General features: G+C 47.8%; 8 protein-coding genes across 8 annotated transcripts; 5 read left to right on the top strand and 3 right to left on the bottom strand.

The window, feature by feature from the left end:
• Positions 1-4: 4 nt before the first annotated feature.
• On the bottom strand, positions 5-290 carry N7471_002999 (uncharacterized protein; the record flags this gene model as incomplete). Its single annotated transcript, XM_057275719.1, has 2 exons — positions 5-150; positions 203-290. The coding sequence occupies 2 exons, from the start codon at positions 288-290 to the stop codon at positions 5-7; spliced, it is 234 nt and encodes a 77-aa protein (XP_057140357.1).
• Positions 291-2917: 2627 nt separating this feature from the next.
• On the bottom strand, positions 2918-3460 carry N7471_002998 (uncharacterized protein; the record flags this gene model as incomplete). Its single annotated transcript, XM_057275718.1, has 1 exon — positions 2918-3460. The coding sequence occupies one exon, from the start codon at positions 3458-3460 to the stop codon at positions 2918-2920; it is 543 nt and encodes a 180-aa protein (XP_057140356.1).
• A 1423-nt stretch (positions 3461-4883) lies between these two features.
• On the top strand, positions 4884-6473 carry N7471_002997 (phosphotransferase family protein; the record flags this gene model as incomplete). Its single annotated transcript, XM_057275717.1, has 2 exons — positions 4884-5197; positions 5246-6473. The coding sequence occupies 2 exons, from the start codon at positions 4884-4886 to the stop codon at positions 6471-6473; spliced, it is 1542 nt and encodes a 513-aa protein (XP_057140355.1).
• A 1178-nt stretch (positions 6474-7651) lies between these two features.
• On the top strand, positions 7652-9759 carry N7471_002996 (putative flavin-binding monooxygenase; the record flags this gene model as incomplete). The annotated part of the gene is made up of 5 exons (XM_057275716.1): positions 7652-8267; positions 8326-8432; positions 8497-9032; positions 9113-9566; positions 9625-9759. 5 exons carry the CDS (start codon positions 7652-7654, stop codon positions 9757-9759), a joined length of 1848 nt encoding a protein of 615 aa, XP_057140354.1.
• A 2445-nt stretch (positions 9760-12204) lies between these two features.
• On the top strand, positions 12205-14169 carry N7471_002995 (fungal specific transcription factor domain-containing protein; the record flags this gene model as incomplete). Its single annotated transcript, XM_057275715.1, has 6 exons — positions 12205-12264; positions 12317-12411; positions 12477-13057; positions 13115-13234; positions 13304-13585; positions 13640-14169. The coding sequence occupies 6 exons, from the start codon at positions 12205-12207 to the stop codon at positions 14167-14169; spliced, it is 1668 nt and encodes a 555-aa protein (XP_057140353.1).
• Positions 14170-14775: 606 nt separating this feature from the next.
• N7471_002994 (putative MFS multidrug transporter) lies at positions 14776-16725 on the top strand (the record flags this gene model as incomplete). The annotated part of the gene is made up of 7 exons (XM_057275714.1): positions 14776-14833; positions 14884-15035; positions 15110-15523; positions 15586-15715; positions 15774-16016; positions 16073-16120; positions 16172-16725. 7 exons carry the CDS (start codon positions 14776-14778, stop codon positions 16723-16725), a joined length of 1599 nt encoding a protein of 532 aa, XP_057140352.1.
• A 463-nt stretch (positions 16726-17188) lies between these two features.
• On the top strand, positions 17189-19540 carry N7471_002993 (uncharacterized protein; the record flags this gene model as incomplete). The annotated part of the gene is made up of 3 exons (XM_057275713.1): positions 17189-17261; positions 17323-18604; positions 18664-19540. The coding sequence occupies 3 exons, from the start codon at positions 17189-17191 to the stop codon at positions 19538-19540; spliced, it is 2232 nt and encodes a 743-aa protein (XP_057140351.1).
• A 246-nt stretch (positions 19541-19786) lies between these two features.
• Positions 19787-20415, bottom strand: N7471_002992 (uncharacterized protein; the record flags this gene model as incomplete). Its single annotated transcript, XM_057275712.1, has 2 exons — positions 19787-19992; positions 20064-20415. The coding sequence occupies 2 exons, from the start codon at positions 20413-20415 to the stop codon at positions 19787-19789; spliced, it is 558 nt and encodes a 185-aa protein (XP_057140350.1).
• Between the last annotated feature and the right edge of the window lie 91 nt (positions 20416-20506).

Here is a 20506-nt window from a genome sequence, read left to right as displayed (position 1 = left end):
GTGGCTAGGTGTGGATGGCGACCAAGAAACCGTTCGCGGCGAGCTGGTCCACAATCAGCTGAGTATTAACAAACCGATGACCGAATACATCAGTTAGTAGCACGATAGCACGCTTGGTAGCGCGCTCGGGGTGTGGGATGTAGACCTCCACTGCGACCGTTGGCAACTCAAGGTTCATCCCCGAGACATTGGGAGTATATACCGTTGCTGATTTGCTGGATTTGGCCCTTGGTCTCGCCTTGGTGCTTTACGCCGACGGCACAGCAGGCAGCAGGTGGATTGGATGCCATTTTTAAGATGCAAATGAATAATCAATGGGGAGAGAAGAAGTATGGGAGAAAGAAAGATAATAGGGATCTCGTAGTCGCGCAGCTAGATATGCAAGGTTCAGCTGAATGAGGTCAGCAAATCTCGAGATAGTGTTGCTGCAGAGGGATAAGATGGATGACAAGGTATAGGTCGATAGTCATGGAGGGCATTGAGGTCGCAGATGTATAGGATTTCCGTGTAACATACAGTATAATATGTCACACCTCAATTCTTTCGTTGAGATCTTTGTTTTCATTGGATTAGTTTTGCCGTGGAATGTAGATCTCAATTCAAGCTCTCTGTGCCCATATCGTCGGGAAATTGTGAAGTAGAACGTATACCCAATAAACTCAATTTCACTCAGCCATTGTGGGATGTAGATACACCCACTAGCCAAGATTGCCTTCTCCCTTTCACGCATATAGCATGATACATAAGGAAGGAATAGAAAGTGAGTAGCAGTCAAAGAAAAACGTGGAGAGACACCAACTAGGGGACGAACCCTGCCCTTGATCACAGGAGTGGAGAGTGGCACAACACGTGATTAGGGGTCCAGTCAACAACCAATGAGAGGCGTAGGCTGTGTGATCCACAGAGGGGCCGCAGCGTTCTCAGCCGCAGGCCTACCCGTGGTTGTAAACCCTTTCACTCCGTTTGTTAATAGCCCTGGAGACTTTCCAACTCAACAACCTTGAAAGCCATGGAAGAACGCAAAACGAGGTCCTCCCATTCCAGATCACGCTTGGGGTGCATTACGTGCAAGTGAGTTCGTTCCTAGGAATCAGATCAAAGACAGCCCCCTCTATCCACAATATCCCAGAGAAATTAACAACCCAGAATCCGCCACATGAAATGCGACGAGACCTACCCAGAATGTGGCCAGTGCACATCAACCAAGAGAAAATGCGACGGATACACCCAACTTCCCGATAAGCGCACAAAAGCCTGGCGGGAACTAAAGCAAGGGATCAACACAGTCGACATCGTAGGTCAACTTCAGCCTTCGAGAATTGGACGGCAATACATTTATGTCGATCCAGGTCGAACTATTTCATCAGGACCGGTTTTTCGAGATCAACTTAAATCGTCGTTCCTCCATCTTCATTTCCCTGTCAATACAAGGAGGCCTTCTTTCAATGTCGACCTCTTTCAACCGTTGTTCACGGACATTGCGGCGCTGCCTAGAAAGACTTTGATGCTTGAACAGGCTATTTCTGCAGTCTCGTGTGTCTTTTTAGGAAAAGTGGACGGTAACGACAATATGCTTCGACATGGCTTACAGCTATACAATAGCTCCATTAGGCATATGTCACGTATTCTAAGCAGAGACGCTTACAGTGCGGACCTTGTATACACATCCATGATCTTCCAGGAAATAGAGGTATGAATCTATACTCATTCGAAATACCACCTACGCTTCTAACATTCAACAAGGCCATACATTGCCCTCAAAGTCTTGGAGGCTTTTTTTCTCATGTCGTCGGATCAAATTCCATCTTGAAACGGTACCGTCATAAGGTACTCGCAGATCCTCTGACAGCTGTCATTTACCACAAACACCAAAAAATAAAAGTTGTACGTTTTTACTCTCTTATTTGTGGCTCTCTATATTTCCCACAGACTGATATGTTTTTAGTTCTTGGCCACCCATATGGACATGTCCGAAGAAGATTACGAATATATTTCCCAGCCCGCGCCAAGTGACCCCATGCTTGAGCTGATACATATAATCATAGATATCTCTCTTCTAAGTAAAAGGAGTGACTCTATTGATGTGTCTAAAGGCGAAGCCTCTCAGGATTTGCTTTTAAGTTGTCTCGCTCAAAAGGAGAAGCTGATGACATGGTATTCTCGATGGGAAGAGAGAATTGGTGAGGGTCCATCTGTATACGGTCCAGGTAAATATTTCTATCCTTTGGCAGTTTCCTTTCATCTATGATTGAATTTAAATCTTACTAGTGGCCTTTTTTCTAGACGAATTGAACTCGAAGCTATCTCCGACTGACGGCTTATTTGGCCCGGCTTACCAATTTTCCTCACTTGACAATGCTAGGTTACATATCTTTTTCTGGGTAGCATCAACAATCCTCTATCCTTTGATTCATCGAGCACGATATCTTGTCATGTCACCCAAAAGTCGGGCTTTCACCGCGAAGGCTGACCAATTCCAAGAGGAACACCTACTCTCAATTGCCCATGCCGATAATATTGCCCGAAGTCTTCCATATTGCGCCCAAGCTGGCATGAACGCGAGGGGTATTATTTATGGGGGATATTTAGCCGTAAGGCAGCTTGCTAAGATATACAGTGATGCTAGATGTTTGGATAAATTTCTCTGGACAAAACAGGTCTTTGTGTATATGGCAGGTTGTGGCTATGATTGTGCTGCTCGTGGAAACGAAATAGTGTCGGACTGGTGGCCCCTCGATAACTCCCATTAGGAACCGGATCGATGCTATTCTGGAACAGAAAATATGGATCTTGACCGGGGCCGACGGGTTTGAGTGGTGTGACACTATACAGACTGCTTTCAAAAAAAAAAAAAGGCCTTGACACGCAACTGCTGAATCATGATTCGCAAACATGAACCAAAAAGGAGAAATTCTAATCACTGTGTAGAAAACAGACTTTCCATGCTGTTAGATTGGCTGAATCGTTCCCAACCAGTTGAGGTATTCGTAGCGCGAATCCAGTAGCCTCCAGACCCATTCTTTGTGACGACAGCCACAGGTGCTATTGTGAGGTTCCATGCGTTTACAATCATGGGGTTGGCAAATATGACTGATGCTTTTTGCCCATTAAGACTGGCGCCGGAGAAATCAAGACCTGCATAATCGAATGTTGTCCAGTGGGAAACCACAGAAACCCCTAGGTTTCCAGTGCCTCGCAGCGCTAATGTGAGAGTCTTAGATATATGATCTTCTGAGAATCGAAGGCTCTGCTGGACGGATATTGTAGATGTATATTGCAGTGTTGTGAGGCGTATATCCCGTGCAATCTCGGAAACTGACTCTTCTTTCAGCTGCTGAACAGAGAATTTACACCGAAGGGCGCCAACACTACAACGAATGTAGTATGTTCCAGCCTTCGGGGGCTCAATAAAGCGGCGAAAGTTGATGATCCCAAAGTAGTCCACTGGATTAGGGGACATAGTTGAAGGTTGAGGGGAATATACGGACTATAGATACCATGCAGCAATACCATTTCGTGTGAGTTGAATCTCCGGGGAACAATCTTTCAGTTCCCCCTGTGATTTGATCCTTAATTCGTCCAGCCATGCGCCTGGAATATAGATGAACTTGGTTGTAAGCTCTTCAAGGAATCCAAACTTCACGGCAAGGATCGTCAGCAACACGCGCCACACAGTCATTGCCAGCTTAAATATCCCACTGTCATAATTCTGCGCATGCGGTAGTGGAAATTGGATTCCGTTTCGGTGCACTCATTTTTGACTTTCATCAGATCAGACATTCGGATATCCCCAGTATCAGGCGGAAGAGCAAATAAAGGAATTGGCTTATTAGACAGGAGGTCACAAAATGCTTTAACCACTTCCCAACAATCATTGCCGTCACAAATATGGTGCGTGATTCCAAAACAGAGCAAAGTAGCATCTCGAAGGAGAGTAACACGAAGGCGGAAGCTGTTTGCGAGGCAAGGAGAGACATTGAATATAAATTTCTCATCAACTGCGGATATTTCCGGGCTTTTCATGATGTTTGGCTCATTGATATGTTGGTCGCTGTGTATTGGAAGATAGGTAGCCAGTGATTGATCAGTATGCCTGCTGGCGTAATCGACAGTAGAACCACAGGTGAAGGACCATGGTCTTGTCTAGAAAAGGATATAAGCAGGCCGTAGTAGCGAAAAAATGGACTCACATCTTTGATCAAATCACCACCCAATATTGGCCATAATCGAACCAACTCGGTGAGTTTCCCCCTCAAAATACCTGAATCGAGCACGGCATTGACAATCAAGCCCGCATAAATGGTACTATAATTTCCCAAAGAGCTGACACTGTTGCAAGTGTATCTTGAAGAGCTCAAATTTGGACCCTCCATTTTCAGGCTTGAGAAGCGGTGAGAAAGGCTCTGAGTGAAAGGAGAGATATTAGGACCAGATCATTGAGCGAGCGCTCCGGGGAGATTTGATGAAGTTCAATCAACAGGAATGTGCAGGGCACTGCCTATAGACCTTGTATAAGGGAAATGAGAGTATCCTTCGCTTCACTTTTTATTACGAGTAACCTCGGAGTAAATATAAATCTTCTTCTTGGGAGATTTGAGTTTGGAATTGTGCAAGATTTGCCTATTTTAGCTGAGAGTGGGACGTAAGTAGTACTAACATTTGAGCTATTCTGGCTTAATTCAACAATTACTCCACTAATTTTCTTCTGTATGGATCACATATAGTATGTCGAGTGCTGTACATCATTGAAGTGCAGGTGCGGGGGAACGAACTGTAATCCTGGCAGTCCTATGGGCAACGCAATGCCCTTTGTTGGTGGGATTGCCATCATTATCCTTTTTAAACAACTTTTTTCGTCCCTCCCCGAGTCTCTTCCGGTCGAAATGTCTCCAAATCAGAATCCTCAAATATTCGCATATGCCAAATTTGATCTTCATGCTCTGTGCCGCCAAGCTAGCGCGCTACGACAGGGTGTCCCATGTGCTTATAATCCAGATGAACGTCCTGCCACAGGAAGTTTCAACTGGGCTATATTTATTTCCTTTGAAGATGGGGTACGATGGGTTTTTAGATCCCCACACTCTAGATCGTTTATGCCAATGGAGATGGGGATGAAGATACTGGCAAGCGAAGCTGCCACGCTGCGATACCTCCGGCCTTATAGCGATATTCCAGTTCCAGAAGTATATGACTATTGGTAAAGTCTATCTCATATCACGCTTGTTTCAGTGCTAACCTGCGAAAGTGCTTCATCCGATAACGACATCGGGATTCCGTACATTTTCATGAGCGAGGCATCTGGCTGGCCTCTTTCGAAAGTTTGGAAACCAGTCGGTTCTTCCGAACCTGACCTGGAGAACATCAATAAAGCCAAAGTATTATCCCAGTTGGGCGCTATTATCTGGAAACTTTCACAGTTGCGGTTCGATAAAATTGGCTCACTCTTCGAAGAAGATGAATCCTTCGAAATAAAGGAATGTCTCTCACGTGGTCACATTTTGCATAGCCGATATGATTTGGAGATCCCACGTGGGCCTTTCACTTCTGAAGCAAAATTTTCTGATAGTCTTGTTTCTGCGTTTTCGGAGCATGCAGAGTGTCTGCAGTTATCACACCATTGCTTTGTGGCACCTGTTCCCTCGCCGGATGACTATCAATCCGACATGCAATATAGGAGCGCTATGGATCTATGGAACGACTTCGTGACTATTGGGTGCAAGATCGACACATCGGACAACAGACTGGACTATATAATCGCAGCTAATGCTCTCCGTGACATCGTACGGAAACTTGAACTTCCAGCTGTCAATCCGGAAACTTTTCCAATATGCCATGCCGATCTGAGTGTCAATAACATATATGTTGATGACGATTACAACATCACCTGTATTATCGACTGGGCATTCACTTCATCTGTTCCTGAATCTATGCTGCTAGTCACCCCTGGTTTGCCCCAATACCGCGACGAACTTAGTTTGGAGTTTCATACACCGTTTATAGATGGCTTTATTGCTGCTATGCCTACCTCGATGGAAGAGGAATTGATCCACAAATATCGCCAATCACTTGAGCGGGGGCAAGTCTCCTGGAAATTGAATCGACTCCTCAGCTTTGATTCAATTAGCGATTACAATCTCTTTGCTACTGTCTGGAAGTTTGCACATGGTTCTGAACAGGACCTGGGGCAATATTTCTTACAACAACGGTGTCTACCTCACTACAACCGGCTTTATAATGAATACCAACAGGAGGATCGGCCACTTTGGAAAATTCAAAGGGATGAAAAAGATTATTTTCGAAACAAGGACATCAGAAACACGATAGCTAAGAAGCTGACGCTCGTGTCGGAATGGAAAGCCCAGTATACAGCAGCCAATCACCTACCCAGACTTCGGAAAGATATGTTTGTCGCTTCTCCCAAATTATGGAAGTGGATCCAACAATTTATGCAGGACTGGGAAGACATGTCTTGATGAATTTACCCCAATTATCAAGATCACAAGTGAATGCCCTCAACTAAGTCTTTTCATAAACCATTAGAAAAACGACCCTTCTTGGTACTACTTAAATAATGAAGTTCCTTATCGGTGTCAGGTCTTCTCTGCTGTTGTGGTGTAAATGTACATTTGGAGGGGTCCACATACAAATGAAACAAATGGTAAATCGTCAGTTTCTCAACTCCCAAAACAGACAGAATAATTGTACAGTCACTACTATAATTCATTTTCCCTTTATGTTTTCAATGTACCTGAACCTGAAAATAAACATCGTCGGAACGCTGGAGCATTCCAAGGTTGCACAAAATTGTGGATACTATATGGTCCACAAAAAGAAGCCAACCGACCAACCCGATCGCGTCCACCTGATTTCGGACTCACGACGTCGGATGTTACCCACTCACGTGACTTTCCAATGGGCATAAGGCCAATCACATTGGATGTAAATGACCCGCACAGTCCCACTACCTGAAAAGACTACTAAAAAAATGCTCGACAAGGCCGCATAAGCGGCCGACTATTCTTGTTATGGATTATCCTAAACAATAACTTTATGATAGACAACACTACGATGTACAGTCCTACATGCAGACGTCCTCCAAAAACAATAACGGCGATCTCTCATTCTGAACTCAATTCATCATAAGAAATAGTCGATCTGTCAATTGAAGATGACATTCATGACTACAACGTTGCGGATACGGCGTATATGAGCATCCCAGAAGAGTAGATGAGCCTGCAGAAACCAGATTTGGCAAGTTTCCAGAACCGATCGCCGGATTTTCCTGTTAGGGCTGATCCGCTCGGCCAACCTGCCTCGATGGTCAGCTCGGGAGTCTTTCTTCCGATCTCCCCAAGAATCTCGGGGAGGAGGCCGGGGTGACTGACGTTAGGCGACTCCACCTGGATATTTCCTTGTACTCCACGTTTCCCAAATGCCCCTCGCTCGGAATCACGCCGTGGAGCTCGGCTTAGTTGCCTGTGAACAGGCTTATCCGGCAACAAGGAAATAGAGGGGAAGACAGAGGGTATAAGAACTGCCAACAAGGGTCCAGTTGAAGTAGAAAGCATACTTCCGCATCGCTGCCTCAACTGTACCGCCACAACGCCTGTTCAAGTTGGCAACTGAGCAAGTCTATTGAACCACCCTCAAGATGGCAACAACATTAACCGGTGGAAAGCAACACATAATCCAACTGCCCAAAACGCCCTCCGACGTACCCTCCGACCCACAAAGCATCGCCCAGCAATGGTTCTTGGCTCTCGAAGTCCAGCTCTCCCGTTCAGAAAACTTGAACATCAATGAACTATTCCATGCTGAGTCCTGGTGGCGCGATATGTTGGCGCTGGACTGGGACATGCGCACCGTACACTCAGCCGCCGAGATTCAAAGCTTCCTGAGCAAACAACAGGCCAGGGCACAACTGTCCCAGTTCCGACTACAGGATAAGGGCAAGTTTCAGCCACGCCTGGAGCAGGTAGTCGACGGGTTGAGCTGGGTGTCTTCCATGTTCTTCTTCGAGACTGCAGTTGGCACTGGAACAGGCATGTTGCGTCTGACCCAGGCGGAGGATGGAGTTTGGAAGGCTTATGCTATGTATACGTCGTTGCAGGAGCTCAGCTCAGCTCAGGAGCCCCTTGGGAAGCGTCGGGCCGAGGGGACGACGGAGTCGATGCCTGGTGGTCTGGCTGGGGGCACATGGATCGAGCGCAGGAACAGACAGCAGGAGTTCTTAGATGAGGAGCCCGCTACTTTGGTTGTTGGGGCTGGTAAGGAATTCCTTTGTTAAGCTGATTATCTATGGTTTGAATGCTGACTAGTCAACAGGCCAAGCTGGACTAAATATGGGTGCGCGTTTGCAAAGCCTCGGCGTGTCGTGCTTGATTGTCGACAAGAGCGAGCGTGTTGGAGATAATTGGCGTAACCGGTACCGGGTAAATGACATTGGAGGGACTTGGTCTATGATATGGAGAGAAATACTGATTTTTCGCGATGCAGACACTTGTCACGCACGATCCGGCCGAATACACACACATGGCCTATCTGCCCTTCCCGCAAAACTGGCCACAGTTTACGCCGAAAGACAAGCTGGGTGACTGGTTTGAAGCGTACGCCAGAATTATGGAGTTGAATATTTGGATGCAGACCTCGGTCGTTTCAGCAGAGTACGATGAAGCTGCAGGCCAGTGGACTGTTGTTCTCGCTCGCGGCGATGGGTCCCAACGCACCCTCCGGCCTCGTCACCTTATCTGGTGTACAGGACACTCAGGCGAGGCGAAGGTTCCTTCATTCCCGGGACAAGAATCTTTCCAGGGCACTGTGTACCATGGTAGCCAGCACCGTGATGCGTCGGAAAGCGATGTTCGTGGCAAGAAAGTTATTGTCGTCGGGACTGGTAACAGCGGCCATGATATCGCGCAGAACTATTATGAGAACGGCGCAGATGTCACTCTGCTGCAGCGCAGTGGGACATATGTCATAACCGCCGACAAGGGTGTCTTTATGATGCACAGTGGAATGCATGAGGATGGCGGGTACGTTTTCAAAGTCTTTCCTATCTCATTCTTATCCTCCCATCCCCCATATTCAGGTCATACTAATACCAACCATATAGTCCACCAACTGAAGAATGTGATATCGCCTGCGAGAGTCTCCCCTGGCCCGTTCAATTCGCTTTGAGTGTACACATGACAAAGAAAATTGCCGACGCGGAAAAGGAGACCCTAGACGGACTCCGTCGGGCTGGCTTCGAACTTGACTTCGGGCCAGATGGGGCTGGTATTGCACGCGCATACTTTACCCGCGGCGGAGGGTATTATATCGACGTCGGATGCAGTCAGCTTATCATCGATGGCAAGATCAAGGTCAATCACAACCCGGGCGGTATCAATGGCTTTGGGAATCGCGGGCTGCTTTTGGCGAACGGTGATTCCCTGCCAGCGGATGTTGTTGTCCTTGCCACCGGATACGATAATATGCGCACGACAGTGAGGAAAGTCTTGGGTGACAAGGTTGCAGATCGGTGTTCCGACGTTTGGGATCTGGATGCAGAAGGAGAGCTTCAAGCTGTAAGCTGCCATTCACTCTGGTGATCCTTTTGAAACGCATGCTAATTATACTGTGTAGATGTGGCGCCCCAGTGGTCATCCGGGCTTCTGGTACTTCGGCGGAAACCTCGCCTTGTGCCGGATCTACTCCAAGTTTTTGGCACTTCAGATCAAGGCTGTCGAGTCTGGAATATCAAAAGGTGTACGACAGTAGACGCAGAGAGGAACTTCGCTCGAACATGCTTTTTCAATTGTCTAATATGCATTGGATGTGTAATGAAATATTGATATTGCAACTTTGATACTCCAATTCTGGCACAGTAATATATGAAGATTCCGATATATGCATACACTCCGACGATGCGTCATATCCCAAACGGCGTGTCGTACCACAATAGCCTCTCAGTTTCTAGCTCCTCCTCATATGTGTCTCCCGTGAATGCGCCATGAATGATAGATTGTATTTCTGGGGATGGCTGTGCGCCATAAAAAAGCCTCGTAAACTCCCAATACTCAGGATAGAAGCCGGCGCATTCCCAGTCCACAATTCCAGACAGGCGCCCATGATCAATAAGAATATTTCTGGGATTCAGGTCGGCATGGGTGAACACAGACCGGTACTGACGCGCGTGGACGGCTGCAATTTTGTCCTTTGTTTCATTGCGCACGTGTTTGTGGACGAGGAAAGAATTGAATTCAGAAATCTGGTGAAATGGACCACATATTCCGGAGGGGAAACGGTAATCAAATATCGGGCCACCATGGCCGTCACCGAAGCGGTACAAAGTCTGGTTCGGAATAGAACGTATTTACAACAAGGCACTCTTCAGGTCTTTCGAAAGTTGCTTGCGCTCCAAGTATGAGAATCGATGGAAAACACAATCCAGCATTTGTCCAGACACAGCCGTCATGATAAGAACGCGGTGTGTGCCCTGGTAATCATCTACCCAAAGGGGTGCGGGGATCGAGAGATACCGTTCCACAAGCTTTAGTGTCTCTTCTTTATTAGGAGAGCGAGTGCATTCTTTTGCGTACAGTCCGAGCGGCAACTGGTGCACGAGGTCAGTGAAAGACCGCGGGTAGAGCTGACTGCCTAGTTTTAAGAGCGCGCCATAACACTGGACACGAATAAAGTGAGGCACGAGACGCCAGAGTGAGCGTAATATCTTCTGGGTAACTATGTTCAAGTGGACTATCCCAGTGGCCAATTTGCGTTCAGTTCCATAAGTAACAAGTCGCTTCCAGTAAATTTTGAACTCATGCAAGGCTTGCTCCGCAGAACAAGCGGACCCGTCTTGAATATTTTCTCAGATATAGCGAGCAGCATATTCTGGGTCGACGGCCTCGTCCAGAAAAGCTCTCCAGATCGAGTGCTCGGTGGGTGTGAGTCGGGCGGATTCAATGAGCCGGATGGTTGCGTGATACCTAGCTAGTGAAGCCATTCTCAAGAATGAGCGAAGGGTGTGTCTATAACACTAGATCAAAATGTACGATGTATAGATTGTGGTTTATTTCTCTCTGCTGTTGGTCCGACTGACGGGGATGGGGCTGGAGAGCCAATGATGGACCACTGAAGTCGGACCCTTGGAGGCCTGGGGCATTGATTAGGGATGCCAAGGTCGGACTGCTAGGCGCTCTTTCACCTTCAGTACTCGACCTGACTCCCAGATCGACAGATAATAAAGATCTTCAGGCGGCGCAACCTACGCGCTCAGAGGTACTTGAGGCAGTGAAAGAGCAAACGAGGGTGGTCAGGTGGCCATGCTATCAACAATCTTCTCTTCGCATCGTAGTTATCCATCTAGCCGTCCTCCTTCGCTCGGGTTGATCTACCATGGATCCGTCATTCTATTCTTGGGGTGGAGGGACCTTCTTTTTGTGCTTTAAATGACGTGCAGATGAGGCGGTTGCATTTTTTGGGGAGATTTTGGATAAGCTCTTACATCCGCCACACGAAGTGTTGTTGTTGACCTTCCTAAAAGAGAAGAGGTAGCCGAACACGTGACCGGCTTTCGGTAACCGGCAAACATATCCCCAACAGGCAGTTGACAGGCATTAGACTAAGCCACAGTCTTCGATCGATACGCATCAGCAGATCCATGCTTCTGTTACTAGAGGGCTTGGTTGACTAGCGCCTTGCTGTTAGAATTGCATGAAGAAGCCGCAATCATGAGCGAAAGAGGGTCGGAAATCGTCTACCGGGCGGAAAATGTCCCGATTCGCTTCTTTAAAGCATGCCGATGGTGCAGAAGACAAAAGATGCGATGTGATGCGCGTAGTCAAGTCCCTTGCTTCCGCTGTCGCTCTACCGGCCGGGACTGCATTTTGGATCCGATCGATGATGGCCGGCGGCGAAGTGATCGTCAGCGGAAAGCAACAACCCCCGCGAGGTGACAACTGAAATATCGATCTTGCATATGAAATCAGCGAGCTAATATACCGTCAAAGAAACCAAAACACTGCTTCACCGCTGGGTTCTAGGACCGGATACCACACTCCGGCATCAAGAGATCAGGGGTTCTCACCTGCCACCGTGCAAGATGGTGGTTTTGACACTCCGATTGATTCTTTACCCGATTCTACTGGGTTAAGCAGCCTCCAGCGGTCTTATACGTCTGATGCGAATGGACCGGAATCTCAGCAGCTCAGCCCTAATGAAATGATCGCGCCTGCGTCGGCGGTGCACTCTATGTCTGTGAATTTACTAGGCACTAACGATGTGAGTCACTGTCAGATCATTTACACAGTTGCCATCGAGCTAACAGATCAAGATCTTTATGGAAAACTCAGCTAAGGGTGACCCAAGAGGAGACGTTGTCGCTAGAGGAATCGTCAGTGAGGAGCTTGCTCGTGTCATGTATGAGAGGTATGGTACTAACAGCCAAATTAAATTGCAGTCAATCATAATCAAATCTGACTCCTCTGCTACAGGTTTACGGGTGGGTCGAAAAACTTTCTTCCTCTTTTTGATCCGATCAGAGACACATTCGACTCTGTCCGTTCAAGATCCTTGTTTTGCTTCACGGTGATTATCTATCTGGCTAGTCGCGCAGTGACAGATTTGCGCGGAGACACGCATATGCAGCGTGTTCTACAAGATGAGGCACAACGTTTAGCCGAAGACAGCTTCTTCGAGCGACCCACCAAACTAGAAACAGTCCAAGGAATGATTCTCCTAGCTGCCTACTCCGAAAAGACCTGGTTCTCAATTGCTCTCATTCTTCGTACCGCCTTAGATTCTGGATTGGAGAAATCCTTGGACACTTTGTTGTCCCAAGAAAATGTGCCCCGAAGTTCGCTCTCAGCATCTATGGCTGAACGTGAACTGGTATGGAAGACAAGAACCTGGTTAATCACTTTCATATTGGAGTTGGACGTCGCATCTGGTACGGGACGCAAATCACGCATTGCCGAGGTCGACGTGGCAAAGCTGCGCAGGTTCCTTGACTATCCACTCTCCCTGCCCTGTGATATGCGCACTGTGTGTATCATTGAGCTTCATCAACTTCGAGGTAAAGCGAACAAAACTGCAGGTGTGATTCGTCTGTCAAATGACTAACATGTGACAGGTAATTCTCGTGCGATTATTGACAACACATCAACTATTGGCGATATTGTGTCTACAGAACTACCGGCCATTATGACAAGATTACAAACCTGGTGGACGACGTGGGACGAGATCCATGAAAGTAGGCTGTCCTTCTTGCTTTTAATACACCCACAATTCGGATCAATACTGACTTGAACAAAACTTGAAGACAATGGTTTCCATATCGGGGCCTTTCAACGCAGCAGCCTCAAGCTTATGCTTCACTATGCCAGGATTTTTGTTTTCTGTGCTTCCCTGGCACGAATCCAAAAATTACAACCGACGTACATGGATTCAAGCTCCGAAATGCTGGACCAAAATGTGATAAACCTGTGGCAGTCCCTTGTGACAACCATCATGGACCAATTGGGATTTTTGATCAATGAGCCATCCTATCGCTGTCAATTACCCTGGGCGCCAACGTATCCTGCTCTCACAATCGCTTTCGTTAGTAAGTTGATCATTTCCTCAATCAGCTACATACAATTTGCTAATACAAGTTTAGCAACATTCGCTCTTCGGATAGCCAGATGGCGTCCGAATCTGATCAATCAAAGTCTTCTACTTGAAAGAGCAGAAAGAATCTGCGATTTCCTCAAACAACCCCCATATCCCGATATCCACCGAACTGTCTCCATCTTCGTGAACTATGCACGTGCCTTGATTGCCAGTCAGCGTCCGCAGAGCAATCATAGTACAGATGTACCCATCATGTCTCAAAGTGAGGGACCACCATTCGAGGGACCTGATAACCCCATGATCAACGGCCCGCCTCCATCAGGGGTGGGTCCCCTCGACGATCTCCGGTACAGAACTGGGCCGATAATTCAGGGCGATAAAGATTCGAATATGGTCTCAATGCCAAGTAATGACCCATCTGCGGTGGCCAGAGCGCCCGTATCTCGGCTATCCGGCACGATGGAAGCACCCAACTGGACTGTATCGAACTCCATTGCAGATTCCTTTGGTCTGTTCGAGGAGGGGCAGAACGATATCTTCGATTTCTTGCCTATGATGCCGTCGATGCCACAGTAACAATAACATACCTAATACACCTTATTGAAGTCTTAGATCACTCCAGTCCCACCGTCGTAACTGAGTAAATCGCCAAGGACCAAGTTCTAGCCTTGTAGATCAATCCTGATACTTGTTCCAGCGAACAGCAAATTGGGCCGCAACGCGCAACGCAGTTTGTTTTTCTTCACATGTATTTAGTCACACCAGTCTAGATCTCCACTTAAAATGGATTTATAACAATTAATCTGTGCATCGGGGGTGGCCATCCATGTCCGGATCCTGCCCGGCGCCGTGGGTGGATTGCCCTAAAACCCGGTCCCGTATCGGCCCCGGTTTCCCGTGCAAAAAAATCGAAGTATACCAGTCTCCCATTGGCTTGTTCCCTACTCCAACATGATAAATAGAGGCATTATGCAGGACCAACAGGTTCTAGACATAGTGACTCAAAGAACTGTCAGGGTTTTCACTCTGGGTCCGCTGGTTGCAATGGGAACGGAAAACTTCCTATATGGCTTATATAGCGCTTGGGTCCTCATCTACCAGAGTTTTTGAGAACCAGAATAAAACATACTTCCAATCTTCTTCCTTTTGTTCTAGCTTACCCCACTCACTTGATGGTGCAATATGGCGTCAGAAACAAAACAATCTTTAACGGCTCAGATAGCCGCCATCCTTTCTTCAAGTGCGATCAACCTCAACTGATATTTCCTGGTCTTCTCTAACATATATTAGACAAGCATGAGAGCTCTGACAAGAGGTCCCTTGCATCATCGGAGAATAATCAAAAGTCAAATGGCGATTACCAAATAGTTGAACTGTCTCAAGATGAGCTACTTGTCGAGTTTCAGGAGAACTCACCAATAAACCCACCAAACTGGGCCTTTGTACGCACATCTATACATCTATACATGTATACATGTATATATCACGAAAGGATATTCACTAACAAATCAAATAGAGCAAAAAGTTCTACAATGCAGTTGTGGGGCTATTTATTGTCCTCAATAGCGGCATATCATCCGCACTCCCTAGCAATGCAGTACCCGCTATCATGCAGGACTTCCACGAGTACGGAGACCAGCAAAAGGTCTTACCAACTGCCGTCTTTCTTATTGGCTATGTGGTTGGTCCCTTACTATTCAGTCCATTGAGTGAAACCATTGGCCGGAAACCCGTTCTCCTCTGGTCTTTCACTATTTTTGTCCTCGCTACGCTTGGCTGTGCTCTAGCACCAAATTGGTCCTCTCTTCTTGTCTTTCGGACTATTTGTGGTCTTGCAGGGGCTGCTCCTCAGACGGTTGTTGGTGGTATCTACGCGGACCTATTTTTTGATCTGCGAAGTCGTGGTCGTGCGATGGCGATGTATATGTCGGTATGTTGTGATCAATTACCTCCATGGGTGGAATATTTGAATAGTGCTGATACATATTCCAGGCTTGCAGTTTTGGTCCCATTCTAGGCCCGATTATCTCTGGATGCTCGGTCAAATATGGTTGGAGGTGGACTTTTAGGATTGATCTGATTCTGACGGGTATTACCTGGTTGGCTCTGGTCTTCACGTCTGGTATGATTATCACCTGGCACAACAAACAGTACCATCAGCTAATCTCACATCAAAATAGAAACTTTTGGCCCGGCACTCTTGAAGCGACAATCTGCCAAATTGAGAAAGGATTCGGGATTTAATCGATACTTCTCGCGTCAGGAGCTCAACCTGGACTCGAGATTCACCCCGATGGAGATTATCACTCGCCCCATCACGATGCTCTTCTTTGAACCTATCATCACCTCAACATCTATCTATATCGCCATCGCATATAGTCTGGTCTTCTTTTATTTCCAGGCCTATCCCATCATCTTTGGAGGTAAAGCTCCTGGAATCCTCATTGATCTATGTACAATACTAACAATATATTAACAGGAGTTTATGGTTTTACCGTCGAGCAAACTTCCCTCACATACATTCCAAGTACGTCCATATCGTTCATATATGTCTCAAAACACAACTAACCCATCACAGTTGGCGTCGGTGCCGCATCATCCGGATTTGTTGCCCTCTATTACGACGTAATCTACGAAAAAGCCAAAAAGCTCAACAAAGTCTGGACCTCCAACCCAGAGTACCACCGACTCCCCATGTCCTGCATTGCCGGGCCCTGTCTAACAGTAAGCATGTTCTGGCTCGCCTGGACAGCAAAACCCACCATGCATTGGGCAGCACCCGTGATGTCCGGGTTCATCTTCGGGTATGGATTCCAGACCATCTTCATCTCGCTTCTTACCTACGTGACCGACGCATACAAGATCTACTCTGCCAGCGCACTGGCAGCTTCCGTTATTGTGCGGAGCATTGCTGGAGCGCTTTTCCCGCTGGCTGCTGATCCGCTCTATAAATCTTTCGGGGTTCCATGGGCTACTTCCCTTCTTGCGTTTGTTAGTCTGGCTTGTATTCCCATTCCTTTCGCTTTGATGCGCTGGGGCCCTTGGATTCGGGAGAGAAGTCCCTTCTGTCAGAGGTTGATCTTGGAGGAGAAACTCAGGGCTAGTGGGTCGAGTACACCTGCGCATGTGTAGAAGCATGTCGGTTTTTCTTTTTGGATTTGGATTTCGGGGTTCTGGTTTATTGGCCAGGAAATAATTCTTTACGAAATAATGACTTGATACCTAATTTATAATGAAGATTATGATTTGCGTCTATATACTCCGTAAGTACTCCGTACTCTGTAGTGGTGCAATGTACTCCGTACACTGTTCCGTATACTCCCGGTTATTATTTCCCCCTTTTCCTGAGAGATATAACGGGGCCAATACCAAAGAATAAAAGAATAAATAGAATAAACAAAATAAACAAAATAAACAAAATGAAGCCAAACCCCATCGAGATTTAGATCCAATAACCCGCGCGCTAAGTTGAAACTTCACCAACCAGAACACCTAGTTGCCTCGCGGCTTTAAAATCATTTCGCCTCTCCACTTTCAAAAGGTCCGGAATCGCGTCTTGGTGTTCTTAATTTTCTTGATTTATTCTTCATTCGCAATGTACTCACATAATGAAGCCGAAGGCACTTCGGTAACTATCGCTCATTGCAAGGCACAGAACCTGCCAGTTGGTTCGCGATCCCCCGAATTCTGCGTGTCTATATTAGAGCTAACCGGACAACGCCGATCAAGTCGATCGCATTCTTGAGCCTCAAACCATCGGACATTTCCTTGGATTTGCGTTCGGTAAGCCCTTGCCCAATGGTAGTCAACCCAGCATCGAGCGCCTGTCCGTGGAGGAAGCGTCATTCCTCCAACATGACCAAAACTTCCCCCCGGACTCAGATGGCGAACCCATCATGACCAGTGTTATGGCCCATATTGGCTCCGAGCGAGATTCTAGCCGTCTCTGCCTGGTCGGAAAGAACATCCAGTCCCTCAAGTCCCGTTTATGGGAGGGCATCATCCCCCTGAGCGACCAGCTATGGCAGGAAAAAGGCCTCGACCGGCCAGAACATTTTGATTTCGCTTGTCAGCATCTATCGGCCGTGGTTGCCGTGTTCGAGTATTTGAATGAACCAACCGTGCGATTGTATCTTCGCGACACGTTTAATTACATCTACGACCATTGGACGGCGCTCGACACTGTCCTCAACAAGCGCAGAGCAGAGCAAGATAAAAATCCCATTAGTGTCGCGGGTCTCTGGACAAGGTACATGACAGCGCATTTCGAGATGATGACCGAACGCGCCCATAGATGGGTTACCGTGCATGCCAATACACTGCGAGCTCCATTGCTGCGAGCTCTTTTGGAGCATCGGCCACTTGGGGAAGATAGCGACCCGTTAGGCGAGCCTGATGCTTTGCAGTGGAAAATCAGTGATTCGCTGCACATGCTGACTGAAATCATCGCCAAAGCTGATTTCACCATCATGATCCCAATGGACGGTTACAAGGGGTACTGGGCGGCTCCCCCGCGGGCCGGTCCGGCAGCACTTCATGCAGCGAATCTGCTGGCGAGAAGTAAAGCATACCATGAGCGCTTGAAGCTGCTTACTCGAGAAGCCATCGACCGTAATGGACCTGCGTGGAGAGGTTTAACTCCTTCGTCCGGAGAGAGGTATCATGTGACATGCACCAGCCAGATTCAAGGCCAGAATAAATTGAGGAAAGAGGTGCGTGGTGCACCTCTTGAACCTGTTCCGCGCGAGCCTTGGATTGCTGCTTGCGCTTCACAGATAGAATCTGGAAAGAAGGAGGGAAAGGAGGAAAAGTACGGGCTGGCTGTGTATCGGTTGACTTATGGACAGACGGAGTCTGAATGGACAGAATTCGTTTGCAAAGTGGAAGCCCATGTTTCGGATTGGGGCAAAGGCCAAACAGGAAGCAGTTCTATCAAGGAGGATCTAAAGCTCCACTGGCTGGATGGGAAGGAATTGGGTATTTCCGAGGGCGATATCGATGCAACTAAGGAGTGGGTGTACCCTTCCAAGGTTTCCCTCTCTCGCGTTTTGAAGCTAACAAGGTAACCAGACACTTCAAAACAATACAAAATGGCAGCGACGACTGGTCAGAGCTAGAAGATGGCGCTTTCCTCGTCGTTGACTCGGCGTCCTTTGCCTCCTACACCACCAATTCCTACAGTCCCGCGACAACCCAGCTCATATCCGGCGACTTCACCGGCTTCCTTCTCGCCGTTGATCCACACTTCGACCCAGAGGAGGGCATCTCACGACCCGACGAGTCTCCAGGCTACAGCGGCCAGATGCGAATTCTCGGAAGCGTTGTGTGGAGTGATCTCTATTCCCTACTAGCATCGCAGACATCAGACCTCGAAGACTACTGGCCATTAGCAAGCGAGCATCCGAACATGGTATATGTCGGCCCAACAATCCCATGGCAGCGATACATCTGGCAGAAACACAGTGAGATGCGCTGGAATCTCCTTCGAGCGGTGATAGACCATGTAAAGCTCAACCCGGGAATCCCAGTAACGCAACCACCCCAAGCCGAGGCTACGTCTGCAACGACATCTCCGACTGCAGCTGTATCTACAGCCGCGCCGCTAACCCCTTCTGTACCCGCACCAACACCGCCCGCAGAACAGGATCCCATAAACGACGCCTCTGTACCCTCATCGACACCCGCAGAAGAGGCTCCTGTCAATGACCCCCTCCGTGCATATATGCTCACCGAGTTTCAGCGCTACTTGCGCCATCGGGGCCACCCACGGCGGGCAGCCATGGTCGATGAATTGCTCCGTATTCAGCCAGGCGAAGAGCCGGATGCAGGGCGGCTGCGACAGTTGGTGAACGATGAGAGTGAGCGGCAGGAGCAGCGGAGGCGAGATGGTTTGGGTGAGGATGAAGAGGCTTCCGAGGAGTATCGGCCGGACTGCCCATTGCAGTAATTAGGGCTGGATTTCTTTAATTGTGAATATTTTTCATAATGGGACAAGATGGATTAGCTCGTTGACTGGTTTGGGGGAGAAATCATACATACAGAGACCACTCGTGACATATTGAAAACCGAAATCATTTTTGTGGATTGCAGTCTCCTGGGAAAGTGAAGCATCACCACCAGCAGTGTCATCAAACCTCACGCACACATCCAAGTCCCACCCCAAACTCCAGATGCAACTCCATTAATTCCATTATTACTCACTCCGAGTTCGCTTGCGAGGACGATCATCAGGGTCCGCAGCCTTGTGCCAACCAACCTGACACATCTCCTCAGTCAAATTCATTCCACAGCAAGGATAGAAAAACCCGTCCGGCCAAGCCTCACGATATTCATCATTGTGAACATCAATCCCAGCGGCAATTTCGTCCTTGAAATACTCCTCGTCGACCATGTCGGGCTCTTTCCATAGATTAGGTACATTCCCACCTAGGCATGTATCGAGAGATGTGCTTGGGGGATCATATACATACCAACATGATATTTGCAGCTTGTCTCCGAGTTTTGAGTGACTTCGAAATCCTCCAGGCAGTAGATGCAGTTTTTGAAACGGAATGTCATCGGGACACTGGTCATAGGCTTTGAGATGGGCTCTTCCTTGGTCCGTAGGGCAGAAGTGACGGGAGCAGTGGGAGAGACGGGGGGAACTGGCTCGGATTTCACATCGTTCTTCGCTGCTAATAGCCATCTTGAAGCGATTTTGCGGCCTTCTGGGCTGTGCTTGACGATGTCCCGCAGGATACCCTCTAGGTGCGGGATAGATTGGTTGTTGATTGCTTCTAGTAGGAGTGACAGGTTATCTGGTTGCTCATCAGATGAAGGCATTCTGGCGGTTGCTGAATAGTGTTCAGGTCATGTAAGGAAAAAATGAGGGTAAAGGATCTGTTCAGGATGTTTATATGTGTTGCGGTCTGAG

Source organism: Penicillium samsonianum, assembly GCF_028829775.1.
Source record: "Penicillium samsonianum strain IBT 33392 chromosome Unknown utg000002l_segment0_segment0, whole genome shotgun sequence".
Classification (NCBI taxonomy): Eukaryota; Fungi; Ascomycota; class Eurotiomycetes; order Eurotiales; family Aspergillaceae; genus Penicillium; species Penicillium samsonianum.
This window is presented reverse-complemented; position numbering and strand designations above follow the sequence as displayed.